At 35.3% G+C, this 17,375-nt stretch overlaps 2 protein-coding genes across 2 annotated transcripts; both read left to right on the forward strand.

Annotated features, from left to right (window-relative positions):
* The first annotated feature begins 1,987 nt into the window (after nt 1–1,987).
* On the forward strand, nt 1,988–4,891 carry LOC125588790 (putative receptor-like protein kinase At5g39000). The gene has a single exon (XM_048760604.1). It carries the CDS (start codon nt 2,155–2,157, stop codon nt 4,795–4,797), a length of 2,643 nt encoding a protein of 880 aa, XP_048616561.1. The 5' UTR covers nt 1,988–2,154; the 3' UTR covers nt 4,798–4,891.
* A 10,162-nt stretch (nt 4,892–15,053) lies between these two features.
* LOC125588791 (phenolic glucoside malonyltransferase 2-like) lies at nt 15,054–17,155 on the forward strand. The gene has a single exon (XM_048760605.1). It carries the CDS (start codon nt 15,555–15,557, stop codon nt 16,941–16,943), a length of 1,389 nt encoding a protein of 462 aa, XP_048616562.1. The 5' UTR covers nt 15,054–15,554; the 3' UTR covers nt 16,944–17,155.
* The last annotated feature ends 220 nt before the right edge of the window (nt 17,156–17,375 follow it).

Here is a 17,375-nt window from a genome sequence, read left to right on the forward strand (position 1 = left end):
TTGCTCTTTTTCCTCACTTCTCGAACTCATTTCCTTACTTCTTGTACCAAAAAAAACCGATTATTCTACTATTTCTTCCCCTTCTCCATCATCTTTCTTTTCTGATTTTCTTTTTGATGATAATGTGATGAAGAAGGAGGTAATGTGCATCACTGTTGTGCTCCTATTGTTTCTGATTTTACTGTTTTCTTTTTCTCCACTCATCTTTCATGTTGACAATGCCAGGAGCAGTCGCTTTGTTTTGGACCACTTGCTCACTTTTTTGAACAATTATATTGCAGCAAAAATGAGTGAGAGGCAACAACTATCATTTCCTTTCCAACCCTTTTGTACATATATGCACATATAAAACTGGAAACATAATAAATGAAGGTAGAACATAGATGAGCGTTCAAAGTGGGGACTAACTAAAGAGAAGGTAGCCTTCCATAATCAACAAAAGTGGTAAAAAAAGTTTTGAATGTAATTTGGCTTTCCTTATCGAATACCCATAACAAATTAATTATTATAGGTTATAGTATGTCACTACTATATCCATTCAAAAGGAAAATATATTTAGCATCATCTTTGAAAACTCAGTTCATAAGCTCCTTAAACTTGAGTAAACTCATCAACAATAAAAAAATCACTAAACATTTTTAAAATCCACAATCTAGGCCTGTGTATTTGGGTCCTCGGGCCGGGTTCGGGTCGGTTCTTTCCGGGTCCGGGTCTTGGAGATTTAGACCCAAATAGGTACTTATAAAAAATCAGGTCGGTTCTTGTTGGATCCGGATCGGTTCAGGTCCACTTTTAACGTACCCGTTAATACCCGATTTTTTGCCGGTTCTTTATTGTGTCAGGTCGGTTCCATGTATTTCGGGTCCATGTTCGGGTAAATGTCACATTATTGGGGCCGGTTCCTGATATTTCGGGTCGGGTCTACATATTCTCGGGTCTAAAATATGTACTTCGGGTCCACTTGTACCCATGATACCCGAACATCAAACCTGTAATTCTGAAAACCTGCAATAATAAGTACAAAATACAATACACATTACACAATCTGAAACCCTGCAGTAGTGCAATAACCATAACCATAACCATAACTAATAAACATAAAAGTAAAACCTGATGAAAGTTGCCATTCAAAAACAAAAACAAAAACAGAGATCATTACTCTCAAGTCTCAAAGTATCAAAGATAAAACAACATATAAGAGATCATCAATTCAAAATCAGAGATAAAACAACAGAGAAGATAAAATCCAGCTTGCAATTGAATTTCCATAATACTAACTGCATCTCCAAGTGGAGCAAGTCCAACGTCCAAGACTCCAAAAAATACCAGCACAAAACACTTACTACTTCTGCTTGAAGATAGGTTCAAATTCTACAAAATAAAAATGGAAGAAGTCAAGGATAGTAATCCAAAGTAAAATGCATAAGTAAATAAGGCTATTAGACTTGATTACCTCTCGTAAGCTCATCTTGATTTCTCTAACTCATAAAGCATTTGTTCCTTCCTTATGACTCATTTTCCTTTGAATTTAATCACACATTTGAACCACTGCTCTGGTGCACATCAAGACTTCTATCATAAAATGTGTCAAGTAGCTTCTGTTTAGGTCTAAGACACCGACACGCCCACTTGTGCTGAAGGCTAACTCGAAAGTTACTAAAGACACTTGCATTGCAAGTACATCTCTTGCTACTCTTGAGAGAACTGGAAACTTAGAACTGGAAACTTAGAACTATTAACCTTCCACCATGAGAGTATATCATGCTTAGTACCATCAATTAAATTTGGATACTCCACACTCCAAGTTTTCACTTATCCCACTGTTAACCTTCCACCACGAGAGTACATCATTTACTTTAGACAAATATAGTGGGATAAGTTAAAACTTAATATCTCACTATCCCCTTAAAAAATAAGTTTCATTCACGGGAAGCAAGCTTCCAATTCCGAGGACAAAAACAAAAGATTCGTAAGTTGGAGGTAAAACGACCATATAAACACTTTATTGAAAGTTTGAGACCTATGTTTTTTTTTTTTGCTTGACTTCAAAGTCAGTCAACGACTGACTCGTAGACTCACTCACCACCCATAAACAAAACTTATCTTATTCTTCCTGATTCTCAATCTCTCCGTAATTCTCATTTTTCAAATCCAATGATTTCTCACGCTTTGTTAATTTTATCAGTTCTCTTTTCCTCCACCGTACCAGGACAAGGAGCAACGGCGGCTTACGTTCCCATCGATCTCTTTCTCTTCAACTGCGGCGCAAACTCCGACGTCAGCGACCGTGGCCGGAACTGGACAGCGGAGAATCGGAAAACTCTGCCGTCGAACTCAGGCGACGCGTCTTTCTCTTCAGATGCATCGTTCCAAGAATCTGGGGTTCCTCTGGTTCCATACAAGACGGCTCGAATTTTCCGATCTGATTTCACTTACAGTTTTCCAGTCTCTCCCGGCTGGAAATTTCTCCGGTTATACTTTTACCCGACCCGTTACGGATCCGGTTTCGACGCCGTCAATTCCTTCTTCTCCGTCAACGTCAACGGTTTCACTCTCTTGAAGAACTTCAGCGCTGATTTAACGGTAAAAGCTTCCAAACCGGAATCAAAATCATTAATCAAGGAGTTTATCGTTCCGGTTTACCAGACGCTAAATCTCACCTTCACGCCGTCTAAGTCGTTAGCGTTTGTCAACGGAATCGAGATTGTGTCCATGCCTGATCGGTTTTACTCAAAGGGAGGATTTGACGACGTGATAACTAACGTTGGTAGCAGCAACGTAGACTTCATTATAGACAACACGACGGCTTTCGAGACCGTTTACCGGTTAAACGTTGGAGGACAAGAGGTCGACGGTGACACCACGGGTATGTTACGACGATGGCTTTCCGATGATGAGTCCATACTCAGTGAGAATTCAGGAATCAAACCGGAGGTAGAGGGTGTCGCTATAAACTACACGGAGAAAACTCCGGCTTACGTTGCGCCTGAAGACGTGTACAAGACGTCTCGTTCAATGGGGAACATAGATAACCCTAAGCTCAACTTGAATTTCAACTTAACGTGGCTCTTCATGGTCGATGCCGGGTTTACCTACCTAGTTAGGCTTCATTTCTGTGAGACTCTACCGGATTTGACCGGACCGGGCCAACGAATCTTCTCTATCTTCATCAATAGTCAGATGGCTAAACCTGAAACCGACGTGATATACTTGAGTGGTGGTTCTCGGAAACCGATGTATCTAGATTTCATTGTATATGTTGGTGACGAGAGTGGTAAGAGCCGTGATCTACGACTTGACTTGCATCCTTTTAACGAAGTTCTTCCAAAGTATTATGATGCAATTCTGAATGGTGTAGAGATTCTCAAGCTTAATGTTTCTGACGGTAATCTCTCTGGCCCAAATCCTTTTCCTACACCAAACTCTATACCGCAAGATGTCGGAAATGACAAAGGCATGTCACATGTTTTGGTAATAGCACTTGGAGTTGTTGGTTCTGTCGTTGTGCTAGCAATGTTTGTAGTTGTTGTTGTTCTTATCATAAAAAGGAGAAAGAAGAAGAAGAAGACAAATGAGTTGAACGTAGATACCAAGAGCAAGCCTAAGGACCCGTGGACTCATCTTCCGCTTGTTACCGGGTCCTCGCATACCAGATCAGCCACATCTCTCCCGTCAGATCTCTGCCGTAGATTCACAATCGAGGAAATCAAATCCGCCACAAACAATTTCGAGAAAGAGCTAATCGTTGGAGTAGGCGGGTTCGGTCCCGTTTACAAAGGAAGAATCGATGGTGGAACCACGCTTGTGGCTGTTAAACGGTTAGAAATATCATCGAACCAAGGTGCTAAAGAGTTCGACACAGAGCTTGAGATGCTCACAATGCTCCGTCACATACATCTCGTTTCCTTAATCGGATATTGCGAAGATGAGAATGAGATGGTTCTTGTCTACGAGTATATGCCACATGGCACACTTAGAGACCATCTCTACAAGAGAAATAAGGCTTTTGATACTCCATTATCGTGGACACGGAGGTTAGAGATATGCATCGGAGCGGCTCGTGGACTACAGTATCTTCATACAGGCGCGAAGCACATGATCATACATAGAGACATCAAAACAACCAACATACTTCTTGATGAGAACTACATAGCTAAAGTCTCTGACTTTGGGTTATCAAAAGTGGGTCCTACTAGTGCCTCTCAAACCCACGTCTCGACCGTAGTTAAAGGTTCGTTTGGTTACTTGGACCCTGAGTATTACCGCCGTCAAGTTTTGACGGAAAAATCCGACGTGTACTCCTTTGGAGTTGTTCTGTTCGAAGTTCTATGTTGTAGACCGGTCAAACTAGAAAATGTCCCACGAGAAGAAGCAGATTTGGTCCGATGGGTGAAGTCAAATTACAAAAACGGGACCGCTGATCAGATCGTCGACGCAGATCTGACGGCTGATATTACTCCTGTATCACTGGAGAAGTTCTGTGAGATTGCCGTGAGATGTGTTCAAGATCGTGGTACCGAACGGCCACCGATGAACGACGTCGTCTGGGCGCTTGAGTTTGCGCTTCAGCTTCACGAGACTGCTACGAATAAGAATGGCGTTGACTCTCTGGATCTGCCGACACGTGGTGAGGTAGGTACGACGACTGAAGGAGAAGATGACTTGTTTAGTAGGACTACAGGACACGTGTCGAAATCTACTACGACCAACGATGATTCTGCTTGTCTTGCTCGTGATGAGAAGAGCGGATCGAGTTGGGGAGTATTTTCGGAGATAAAAGAACCTAAAGCACGGTAGATTTGTTGAATATGTAACATGTACGTAATTGTTGAAACAAAACGTTACAATTTAAGTTTGTCTCGTAACTATATTAATGTTTTGTTATGAATTATTCGCATATTAGTCCACTAATCACCTAAACATTATTCGAGAATCCCTTAGATATTAGTTGAAAAGTAATTTGACATGTGATAACCACATTGATTTTGAAAAAAAAAATGATCACATGGCATATAGCAGAACCTCTATATATTAATAATCGATAAATTAATAATTTTTACAAATTAATAAATTTTGCTGGTCTTAACTTGGACCGGTTCAAAATTTGACACAAATCGATAAAAAAATAAGATAATATTTTTTTATAAAATTCTATTTAAATATATGGGCCCATTAAAAATTATAAATTAATAATTTATATGTATACATATTTTATATAAGTAAAAATCTATTATTATATTATTTGTTTTATATTTACAATAGAATTATCTTAATATTTTTTAATACTTAATATATTTTGATGAGATTTAGTAATATTAAATCTAAAACCACATTTAAATTCTATGAAATAAATATTATATACACTAAATAATATATTAAAATTAATATAAATTTCAAAAATAAAATTTAGTGTCTATACACTGAAATCAAATATTTTTCTTATCTTAGAATAAATATATCTTAAAATAAAAAATCTAAATAAGGAAACTTTTGTAAATTAATATCTCTATAAATTAATAAAATTTCAAAGTCTCAACATTATTAATTTATAAAGGTTCTACTGTACTAACAATGATGACATGATTTGAAGCTAATTGTGACATGCACATTTATATTTAATGTTTTTTTTTATATTTTTGATAAGTTTTAATATGGTAATAACTCATAAATCATCATTAATATAATAATAAATAACAAAATAGTAGAAATATAACTATAATAACATTTTACAATTTTTGAAATATGATTTTATCATATTTTTAGTTTTATAATTTTTATTACAAGAAAAATTATCTACAAGAATTTATGCAGTTTAAAAAATATAATTTCTAATCCCATTACCGATAGTTTTTTTTAATATCTACAAGAAATATATTATTATTTAGATTTATGTTTCGATAATTATATACCTAACAAAATATTTTTTAGTTTTTTAATGTTTGATTTAGTATAACCAAAAGAAAGAGATAAAAAACATTTCCAAAAATATAATTTTAAATATATACATATATCTTATTAAATATAAATTTAAAGAAAAAAAAACTTATTTTATCTTAAGCTTTACATATAATTAAATTAAAATTTTTAATTGAAATATTGTAAGCAAAAATAAAATAACAACATTTTATTTTTAAATATAGAACTTTTATTTCTGCACATGGTGCAGAAAAATACCTTGTATACTGTATTTAATAGGTTACATAATCAAACATAACTAAAACCATTAAAAATAAATAAACCAAATTAACAGAATTAATAAGGAAACACCAAAGTTATTAAAGTAAAAAATAATGAATTCGTATTAAGTACAGTTTTGATTTTGTACTCGGTCTTCCTCGGACACAAAAGGGTTTCGAATCTATTTTTGTAGTGGTTGATCGGTTCTCTAAGATGGCCCATTGCATTCCATGTAAGAAGACCACAGACGCAGTAACAGTAGCTGTACTTTTCTTTCGAGAAATATACAGGTTGCATGGATTACCCACGTCGTTAGTCTCCGATCCCAATACACGGTTCTTGAGTCATTTTTGGCGTTCTCTTTGGAAAATACTTGGCACCAGTTTGGATATGAGTTCGGCATATCATCCTCAGTTCGATGGTCAAACGGAGGTCACCAACCGTTCGCTTGGTAATTTGTTGCGTTGTTTGGTTGGCGACAATCTCAAGATGTGGGACAGTAAACTGGGTCAGGCCAAATTTACGCATAATCACATTTTAAATAGGAGCACGGGTTATTGTCCTTTTCAGGTGGTTTACGGCCTCATTCCTCGTGGTCCACTCGATTTGGCAACAGTACCCGACCAGACGCGTTTTCATGGTGAGGCCATCGACTTTGTGTCTCAGATTCAACAGGTTCATCATCTCGCTTATGATAACCTTGACGCCTCTACTTCTAAGTACAAAACCGCAGCTGATCGAAAACGTCGCGAGCTCATATTTTCTCCAGGTGACCTTGTATGGGTGGTTCTTACTCATGATCGTCTTCCTGCCGGTGAGTATAATAAACTCAAATCTCGCAAGATTGGTCCTATCGAAATTCTGGAACGAATTAATCCAAATGCATATCGCCTTCGGCTTCCTCAACATCTTCGCACATCAGACGTCTTCAGCGTGAAACATCTTTCTCCTTATCATGGCGACAATTATGATCCGGATTCGTGGTCGAATCCTTCTCACCAGGGGTGACCTGATGTAGCGCAAGTCGTGATCATGGATGATCACAACTCCAAGACTAATTAGGATTATTTCCTTTTCGACATATCGGCTTTGTTTTCCTTTTATTTCATAAGTATTATTTCCTTTAGGTTAAGGTTTTCCAAATCCTTTAGGTATTATGATTTCTAGCTAATATAAATAGAGAAGCTAACAATAGATGTAAGCTACGCTTTAATTAATAAGAATTATTGAGTTTTGGTTTTAAAGAGTTTTCGAAGCACTGCGAAGAGTATTCGCGCCCTTATCTTCCTGTTTTCGAATTTACTTCGAGAACATGTTACCTGTTTGAAGATCAAACGCCTTGATCTCTCAAACCCTAGCTTCCGCTCTCTATCAGCAGATCAGAGAACACTCCTCTCAACCTCACACATCTCCTTCATCTTAGAAATATTCAGATGCCAGATATTTTCTTCGTGAGATTTCAGCCCGGAAGTCCTGAATGGACTGATCCCGTTGGACCAGATCGTCTTCCAAACTAGGAAAATATTTGAGTATTAATTCGTTGATCATGTCGATCCTTCCAGCAGCTTGAGAGACCAGTAGGACGTTCTCTTGAACGAACTTTGAATCAACCAGAGCCCACTTGACCTTCTCAAACCGGAACCGATACTTCTTGAAGGAAGATCAGAGAACCCTCCTCTCAACCTCACACATATCCTTCATCTTAGAAATATTCACCTGCCAGATATTTTCTGCGTGAGAGTTCAATTCCAGATGGAGATGATCTCGGCGCTTACAGCTCTCTCGCGGGGCATCACCTAGATGTTTCCTAAGCTCAACTTCTCTAATCATGGCTGTTTCTTTGGATCTCACCAACGAGTCCTGTGTTTCTTTCAACTGAGCACAGAGCGCGGCATCCAAGACCTCCAGTTCGTTGATGCATTCATCCTGGTCTCCAACCTTTCCTTTAACCCTTCCAAGCTGGCATTCCGTTTCAGTAAAGCGATGTAGATTGCCTCATGGCATTTTCCATGTTCCGTCGTCAGCACAATGTGATTGTCAATGGTACATTTCTCAGGATTGGGATCTTCTCGTTACAAGAAAATAATTGTATTGTGACAGATTGTTTTGTCACGGTGAACACAATTTTGTAACAATATAATCATTGTGACAAGTTATAAACCGTCACAATTTTTTTTCGTAACAAAAACGTCATAGTTTGTGAAATTTTTTTGTAACTGGTATGTCAATAACAGTGACGAAAATTAAAAGTAACAATACCCTTACAATTACTCAGAAAAACATAGTCTAGACGATTAGAATGTCCCAATTCTGTAGCTCACTACAACGAAAGTTTAGTAATACATTATTGTCACATGGGCGATGGAGAGTATGTTACATCATTCAATTTGTGATAATTTTGGAACGGACTGTAGGTAGTTATAACACTTTGATTAATGAACCTCATATATGGCTAAACTTTTCAACAGAGCTAGAAGATATAAATACTCTTCAAAGGCATCTCCAAGCATTCAATATATCCTTCATTCCTCGAGGGCAAAATGCTATTTCAGATTCTCTATCTAGAACTGGACGATCTTTACATAGGGAAGTTTATTTTGTTGGTTTTTTTATTCCAGTCTCGATTTTCAGACCACCTTTAGTTTTAGTAATAGAAAGACAATTTGATGCGAAAAAATATAAATCATCACCAATCTGTCACGCTAATAAATTTGACTATTACAATTATTAGTTACGTCAACACTCGTTATTACTAAAACTCCAGTCACATCACAGTATTGGCTTAAACATCTTCTAGTTTCTCGTCTACATAATGTCATTATTTTGTAATTTGTACTGAATTATGGTTACAAATATTCTTAGCCTCCTCTGTCAGCTAAATAGCCACTAATATTGAATATAGTTTAGAAGTCTTATAACATTTTAGGTATTTTTATTATTTATGCAAGTTTTCACAAGTATAAAATTGACACGCATGAACATACATCATAATCATCAGATTAAAGCCATGTTAAAATATTAACCAAAAAAATAAAATCAAAGCAAAGAAAATAACGAAGAAGAAGATCCCAAAAGCCGATGAAAACAATTGTAGAGATTCATTTAAAGCATATCTTATTCTCTCCATAGTTGTCTAGTCAATAGAAATCGTTGTGTGTTACAAGAAAAGAATCATGATCTCATAAACTGAGCTATTACATAGCTCGTATTGTCATCATCACCCTCTCCAAATTATGCATTGTTCTGTAACAACCCGCCCCGTGGGACCCAGGCTCACAGCGCTGCAGCGCACCGACCCCAACCCCTCCATTATGGGAACTACCTGCCCCATAATTAGGTTGTTGGTGAGATTCGAACCCCCGACCTCACCCTTTAACAGCCTTCCCACAAGGCAAGCTGTCACCAATTGGACTGCAGTCCAATTGGTGACAGCTTGCCTTGTGGGAAGGCTGTTAAAGGGTGAGGTCGGGGGTTCGAATCTCACCAACAACCTAATTATGGGGCAGGTAGTTCCCATAATGGAGGGGTTGGGGTCGGTGCGCTGCAGCGCTGTGAGCCTGGGTCCCACGGGGCGGGTTGTTACATGTTCTTTTCTTCAGGAAACAATAGACTGGGAATGCAGTCATGTCTCCTACAAAAGCAGACTCGCAATTGGAAGCCACATGTACAATTTGTTGGTTGTAAATTGTAATTGAGTTTAGTTAAAGGATGCTTGTGTTATGGATTGTGACTTTTGGTTAACTAGATTTATTTAAGAGTTCTAAAGAGAAATTGAGACAACTCTTCATTTGTAATAACACAACTCTTCACTGAAGAGATGCGTAGAAAAGATGCAATCAAGGCCGGCTAGAACAAATAGTGCACCAGCAAATTTTAATAACATAAAGGGTCCATATATTTTTTTTTAATAACAAAGTCCCAGATTTTTATATTTGATACTTTAGTGATAATTTTTGACAATATTTTAGTGACATAGTAATCTAAGTATTTAAAAGCTAAAAATTGAAAATGAAAATAATAAATTTGGTTACTTTGTTTAATATTTTAATAACATTTTAATAATATTTTAATTATAATATCATAATTAATTAATTAAGAGGTTTAATTAATGTTTTTGCCCAGGGGCCTTCATAACCTTTAGCCGGCCCTGGATGCAATGAAGAGATGCAAATTTTCACTGTGTAATGTTTCATTTTCGATTTAAACCTTTGTTGTTATGTTGTAAAACAAGTTAAGATTTCTATTTTATTAATAAAAAATGAAGTTCTGATTCCTTTAGTTTGCAATGAACACAATCATATAGATTATGACATAAAATCATTTGTTCTCTCTTTAAAAGATTCATCTCTTACTCTTTGTTTTATTCTAGAAACTACAGTTTCTTTTACATGGTATCAGAGGGTTATTGATTCAAGGACCAACTAAAGCACAAAAACAGTTAAGTATTTGCAAAAAATGATTCATGGAAAAATTGAAACGATAGAAACAACAATGCAATAAGTGATTCTCATATTTGATGGCAAAAAGTATGATTTCAGACGAATTAAAAAGACAACAATTTTAAAAACTCAAAAACTGTGACAGTGGTGGAGAATGGAGTTTTAAACCAACCAGCACAAACAGAGGAAACTCCTAGTGTGTTGCAGCTGAGAAATCAATGGGAAGAAGCATCATCAAAAGATATGATGGCACTACAAGTTCTTCAAACTGTTGTGTCTGATGATATATTCTCTCGCATAGCACCATTGGTTTGGTTACTTCAAAAGAAAGAAGAGAAAGGGTACATTGATGGCTAGGATTTCTAATTTCTTTGGAACTCTAAAGGGTTTCGCACTGGATTTTTGATGGGAAATAAGAAAGAAATTAGCTTTCTATTTATAAAAAATGAGTGAAATCTTTAGGTTTAACCCTAACAAAATTTTAACCCGCACTTTCAAAACGCGGAATATTTTATGATGAAAAATTTCATCCATAACTTTAAAAATATTTTGTTAATTTGTATAAATTTCGCTTATTTAAAATATTTTTACATTAAATTAGCGTTTTTTTAAATATGACCTAAACATGCTCTCAAACAAGTTAATAAGGTATTCCGATGTGTAATTCAGTTTTGGGTTTTAAAAATATTCATATCTAAAAACCCAATAAAACCCTTAAAATCACTGAAAACTGAGACTAACCGCCCGAACCGATGGATGATTGATATGTAGTCAATTTTGATTTAAATTTTTTATAGTTTCACCTTTTAATCCAAATATTAAAGTTCATTTTTCAATTTTATGAAATTAAAATGTTTTTACAAAAAATTGATAGAGAAAATGATAAATATAAAACAATTAAGAACTATAGAAAAGTCTTGATCATATTAGTCTCATAAATATAATTTGGAAACATGCGTAATTTTATTGCTTTTGATTTTGTTTTTGGAAAGATATGATGCAAATATTTAGTAAACACAATATTTTAAAAAGGACCATAAATATAATAGTGGCACAACCTGTAATATTATTATAAAACTAAGGGGATGTTAAAAAGAATATTTCAGGTTTAATAGAATACTAGAATTTAATCTGTACGTCCGTGAAAGTATTTATATTTATTTAATATACACCATATTTGTTTTACCTGAATAATAGTCAATAAAGTAACAATAATCATATAAAAATTGTAAACTCATTCATTTATAAACACAATAATTGTATAATTTCCATTTGTTAATATAATTTATATGTTTAAAATTTTCATTTTATTTCTTGTTTATTGTATACTAATAAAGCAAAAAAAAAAAAGATATACTATATTTTATTTTTATGTGAGTAAATTTTTTTTTCATTTGTAAATAGCTAAATCTGCCATATATAAGCAAATGAACAACTATATGGATCAATATTTTATATGATTGTAGTATATTGTGTTAGCACATTAACTATTTCAAATAATCAAATAAATAAATATTTTTTAAAAGATATGTGGATAGTTTTCATTTAATTATATATATTTACAGCATTAATTTTATAAGGAATGGATTATTAAAATTGAATATTTAGATGTAACTATGACATTTAAATTTTTAAAATGATAAATAATTTATACTATATGATTTTGGTATGGATTTTGTATTTTTATTATTAAACATAAGTTAAATTTACATATGATTTTAGTATGGATTTTTGAATTTAGATTATTAAACATAAGTTACATTTACATATAATTTACTTTAATGATATGGTCTAATGAACATATTATGTCTAGTATATTTTTCCTCTAATAAAATATTTAGGATATTTGCGTTTATATTATAGACATTTTTTAGAAAAGGAAAGATTGCAATCTTTTAAATTGATGTAATAGCTAAATATTAAGAAATCTCACATACGATTTTTATGGAAACTTATATATATTATTTTTTGTAAATTTATTTGTTAATTAAAAATAGAGTGGCATTCACTTGTAATTATTGAGAAAAATTCAGGGTTAAATACTAATTGTATTTTAGTTTTAATAGTTTAGATATAAAAAAAATTTGATAGAGAAAATAATAAATATAAAACAATTAAGAGCTATAAAAATCTTGATCATATTAGTATCATAAATATAATTTGGAAACGTGCTTTATTTTAATTTTTTGCTCTTGATTTTGTAGTTGAAAAGATATAATGCAAATACATAGGATGCAAAATATTTTTTAAAAGGACCATAAATATAGCAATGGCACAATTGTTTTTTTATTATTATAAATTAAAGTGATATACATTTTTTTTAGTTTTAATAGAATAGATAAGCATCTGTTTTCAGGGCAAGCGAAAGCAGGAAGATGATGTTTTACAGACGGCCCATGGAAGGTTAAGGACCTGTTTTCAGGGCAAGGCTAGTTTAGCATTCTCTCGGGTTTTGATGGATTGTTAGGGGCAAAGAATGTACGGGCATGTCTCTCCCCTCTCCATTTGGAGATGGAGGCATTAATATGGGCAATGAAATGTATGAAGAATTTAAGACAGTTTCAGGTTACGTTTGCAACGGATTGTTCTCAATTGTTGAAGATGGTTTCGGAATCAGAAGAATGATCAGCATTTGAAAGTTACCTGGAAGACATTAAACTTCTAAGAAGAAGTTTCATCAACTCAGAAATCATTCATGTTCCTAGGACGGCGAACCTTAAGGCGGATAGCTTAACACACAATGCTCGGAAACAACCGTCTTTCGTCATACATATGGATCCAGAGTTACCATTTTTGGTTAGAGAGTCAACATGAGTCTGTGGATGTTTGCTGTAAAAAAAAAAAAGAATAGATAAGCACCGAATCTAATGTATTTTCCCTTTGAAACGAAAGGTACTTTGGGTTGTGGGATAGAGGTGTTACTAGGCTTGCGACTATAACCCGGATTCGAATATCCGAACCGGATCAGACCCGAAATGGACCGGTTCGGTTTCGGTGTCAGATCTAAGGAATTTAACCGATGGGTAAAGATATGAATATCCATGGGTATCGGGTCGGGTTTGGTTAATACCCGGAACGGTTCGGGTAATCCAATTAATCTGAATTCTCTGTGCAAGAACATGAATCATAGACAATTTTTTCGCTTTCCAAATTTATAACCAGTGATTATATGTTAATTCTTGAAGTTTTATGTATAAATTGCAAAAAAACATGTATCAAAATGATGTTTATATGTCTGAAACATGAAAAGAGGCTGCACAGTCCAGCTCGCTACGGCGAGCAGGACAGTTTAGAAAAGAGAGACTCAGAGGAAGAAGATGAAGAAATTTACAAAATTGTCATTCATTAAAGAAAAAAAAGGCACCTATAGTGTTCGAACTCGGGTGGACTATTACATTTCAAAGATATTCGGCCGCTGGGACAATTTAACTAATTGTACAATTCAGTCAAAGTATATAAATATATTTACATTTCGGGTTTTACACGAGGTACTCGGAACCGACCCGAAACCGGTGCTATCCGACTTGAAACCCGAACCGAAATCTTCTAAATCCTATAGGGTATAGAATTTATTTATCCGAAAGATCCGGACCCGATTGGGTTTTACCTGAACGTGACCCGAATTTCCGATGTCCGAGGCCTAGGTGTTACACATATATTAGTCCATTTAATAAAAGTATTGGTGATCTCATGATTCACGTGCATTGATTCGAGTTGTCGGATCTGAAACTATTTACCATATTAAATGTTAAGAAGATAAGATTAACATTTCTTTTCCTTTTTTTTTTTTGGTAATCAAGACTAACATTTTTTCCTCCGCTATTAATGGGTCTCAAATACTATTTCAACAAAAAAAAGTTTTAAATGGCACACTTAGCGGGGGATTTTATGTACATATTATTTAAATTGTTTTCTTAATGCTTATTATATATATCTAAATATTTTTGGTAATTTATTATTGAAACTACTCTAACGACACAGTTAACTATTTTAATTTTTAAAGCAAAAATTATTGAATGGAAACATATATAAGTCGTTAAAAAAAAGAATGGAAACATATTTTAATATCAGTTAGGACAACATACATTTTTACAGCTAGTTTCTTAATTTAAAAATCATATTCTAATCCATTTAATCAAATGACTCACGTGTATGTATTGGTTCTATTTGTCGGATCTCAGTGTCGGTTCCGGCCAGGATAATTGGGAAAGATCAAACCCGAAAGAACCGCTCACATCACAGTAGTAACGTATTGGCACTTTACCTGATATCCGAAGCTGCATCCGAATCCGATCCGAAAAACCTAAATCGAAATCCGAACCGAAGTAACAAAATATCCGAACGGATATTGAATTAGGAGATATTGGATATCCGAACCCGAACGGATAATATCCGAACCCGAATGGATATCTGAAGATAACCGAACATATGTATAATTAACCATATATTTCTAGTTTACATCTCTTATTTTATATAAAATATTTATATTGATACAACGTATACTTTAAGTTAATATGATATACATAGAATTATAGAAAAAATGATTTGCTATTCCATTAAAATGCATAGCATGTAAAACTTTTTATTTCAAGAATTAACAAAATACATCCAAAATTTAAAAACAATATCTAAATTAATGTCTTTTTTTAGTTTCAAAATGTTACGTCCAAATCTATTAACCAATCAATCTATTAAAAATAAAAAATTAGTTAAGTGAAAGTTATATTTTAAATACAAAAAATTTGAGAAATGAAAATTTTAATTTTTTTTTTCAAAATCTAAATATCCGAACCCGAGCTAAAAATACCCAACCCGATCCGAAGTACAGAAATACCCGAACGGGTACCTTAAGGCCTACCCCTAGTTTCGGTGATATAAATATATTTAGCAAGATAGAGACTCCTATTCAATGTTAAAAAAAAAAAAAAGAGACTATCAATGGCGCTAAACGTGATCGAGAACGTCCGAGTCAGGCCTGCTACCAAATCGTCCGATGACTCAGTGGACTCCTTCAGTCTCCCTCTAAACTTCTTCGAGTTACGCTGGATAAAATTCCATCCTAATCAGCGAGTCATCTTCTATAGACACACCGAGTCATCATCCGAGACATTTCACTCTCACATCCTCCCAAAGCTCAAGCTCTCTCTCTCCCATGTCCTCCGCTACTACCTCCCACTTGCAGGCCTCCTCACGTGGGACCCAAAAGATCCAAAGCCGTCCATCATCGTTTCCAAGAATGACACGGTGTCTCTTACTGTAGCAGAGACCGACGCAGACTTCTCCTTTTTAACCAGCAATGGACTACGTCCTGCGAGCCTGTTTCATCCTTTGGTACCTGAGTTAGAAATCTCTGATGACTCGGCGACCCTTCTTTCTGTGCAGATCACGTTGTTCCCGAACCAAGGATTCTGTATCGGCATTGCATCGCACCACTCTGTCAATGACGGAACAACGTCAGCAATGTTTATTAAATCATGGTCTCATATTTGCAGATTGCAAGAAAATAGCAACGCCATGGAGTTTCCTCTTCTTCCGGAGGATCTTACTCCGACGTTTGATCGTACGGTCATCAATATTCCATCCGGACTCGAGTCAAAAATGATCGACTTTTTGTCGTCTCGATCAAAGGACAGCGACAACCTTAAAACCCTGAAGCCACCACCCCTCGATGAGATAAGCTCCGACGTTGTCCGTGTCACTCTTGAGTTAACTTCGGAGAACATAGAGAAACTCCGGGAACGAGTCAGGAACGAATTAGCTCGCTCTCCGCTCGAGCTTCACTTGTCAGCCTTTGTCATCGCGTATGCTTACTCATGGACGTGTGTAGTGAAAGCGCGTGGAGGCAACCCGAACAGACCAGTACGCTTTATTTATACAGCAGACTTTAGGGCTCGTTTAGACCCGCCATTTCCTGCTACATACTTTGGGAGCTGTGTGCTACCCTCAGGCTGGTTCCAGTACGAAGCGGGAACATTTCTGAAAGAAGGTGGTTTTGTTAAAGCAGTCGAGATTCTAAGTGATTCAGTCAAACGTTTAGGTTCGCAAGGGATAGAGTCATTCTTTGAAGACTATGTGCAGAGAGGGAAGAATATTATACCAGATGCACAGGCGGGAAGTGTGGCAGGGTCAACCCGATTAGCGATAAACAGGACAGATTTTGGATGGGGCAGACCTGTTAAAACAGAGTTTGTGTCCATTGACCGCAATGAAGCATTCTCTATGTTGGAAAGGAGGGATGACTCGGGTGGTGTGGAGATTGGAGTGTGCTTGAAGAAGGGCGAGATGAATACTTTTCTTTCTTTATTTAAAGATGGCCTAAGCGATTAGGCTTTAATAGTGAGAGGCCTAAGCATCATCTCCCCAGGCATATCATGGACTACCTTGCCTTGGATCTTTCGTATTATTGTTGTATGGTTCTTATTTCGATTAGTTACTTTTTTTTTTTGTTGGGGCTTTAGCAAGACTTTCATTGTAAACTTTCAGTGTCTTTTGATTAGTAACAAAGAGAACTACTAGAGATATCTTGACCGAAAGATGTGTATCTTACGGACCAATAGTGTAAGCCTCTGAAACCCATGAAGACTTTCAAGATTAAAAGAAAAGATTTGAAGAGCAAGTTAATCTCAAGATATTCTTAAAATATTTACATTAAGTGTTTAGGAAAATTAGCATTATCTAGTGTTATCATTATGTTAATGTTACCGCTATATATATGCATCATGTATTTTCATATCAAATACAACACAATAAGATATCTAT

Source organism: Brassica napus, chromosome C6, assembly GCF_020379485.1.
Source record: "Brassica napus cultivar Da-Ae chromosome C6, Da-Ae, whole genome shotgun sequence".
NCBI lineage: Eukaryota > Viridiplantae > Streptophyta > Magnoliopsida > Brassicales > Brassicaceae > Brassica > Brassica napus.

What these genes read in the sequence shown, in the direction of transcription:
- LOC125588790 (XM_048760604.1), top strand. Translation starts at nt 2,155, where the DNA reads ATGATTTCTCACGCTTTGTTAATTTTATCAGTTCTCTTTTCCTCCACC.
- LOC125588791 (XM_048760605.1), top strand. Translation starts at nt 15,555, where the DNA reads ATGGCGCTAAACGTGATCGAGAACGTCCGAGTCAGGCCTGCTACCAAA.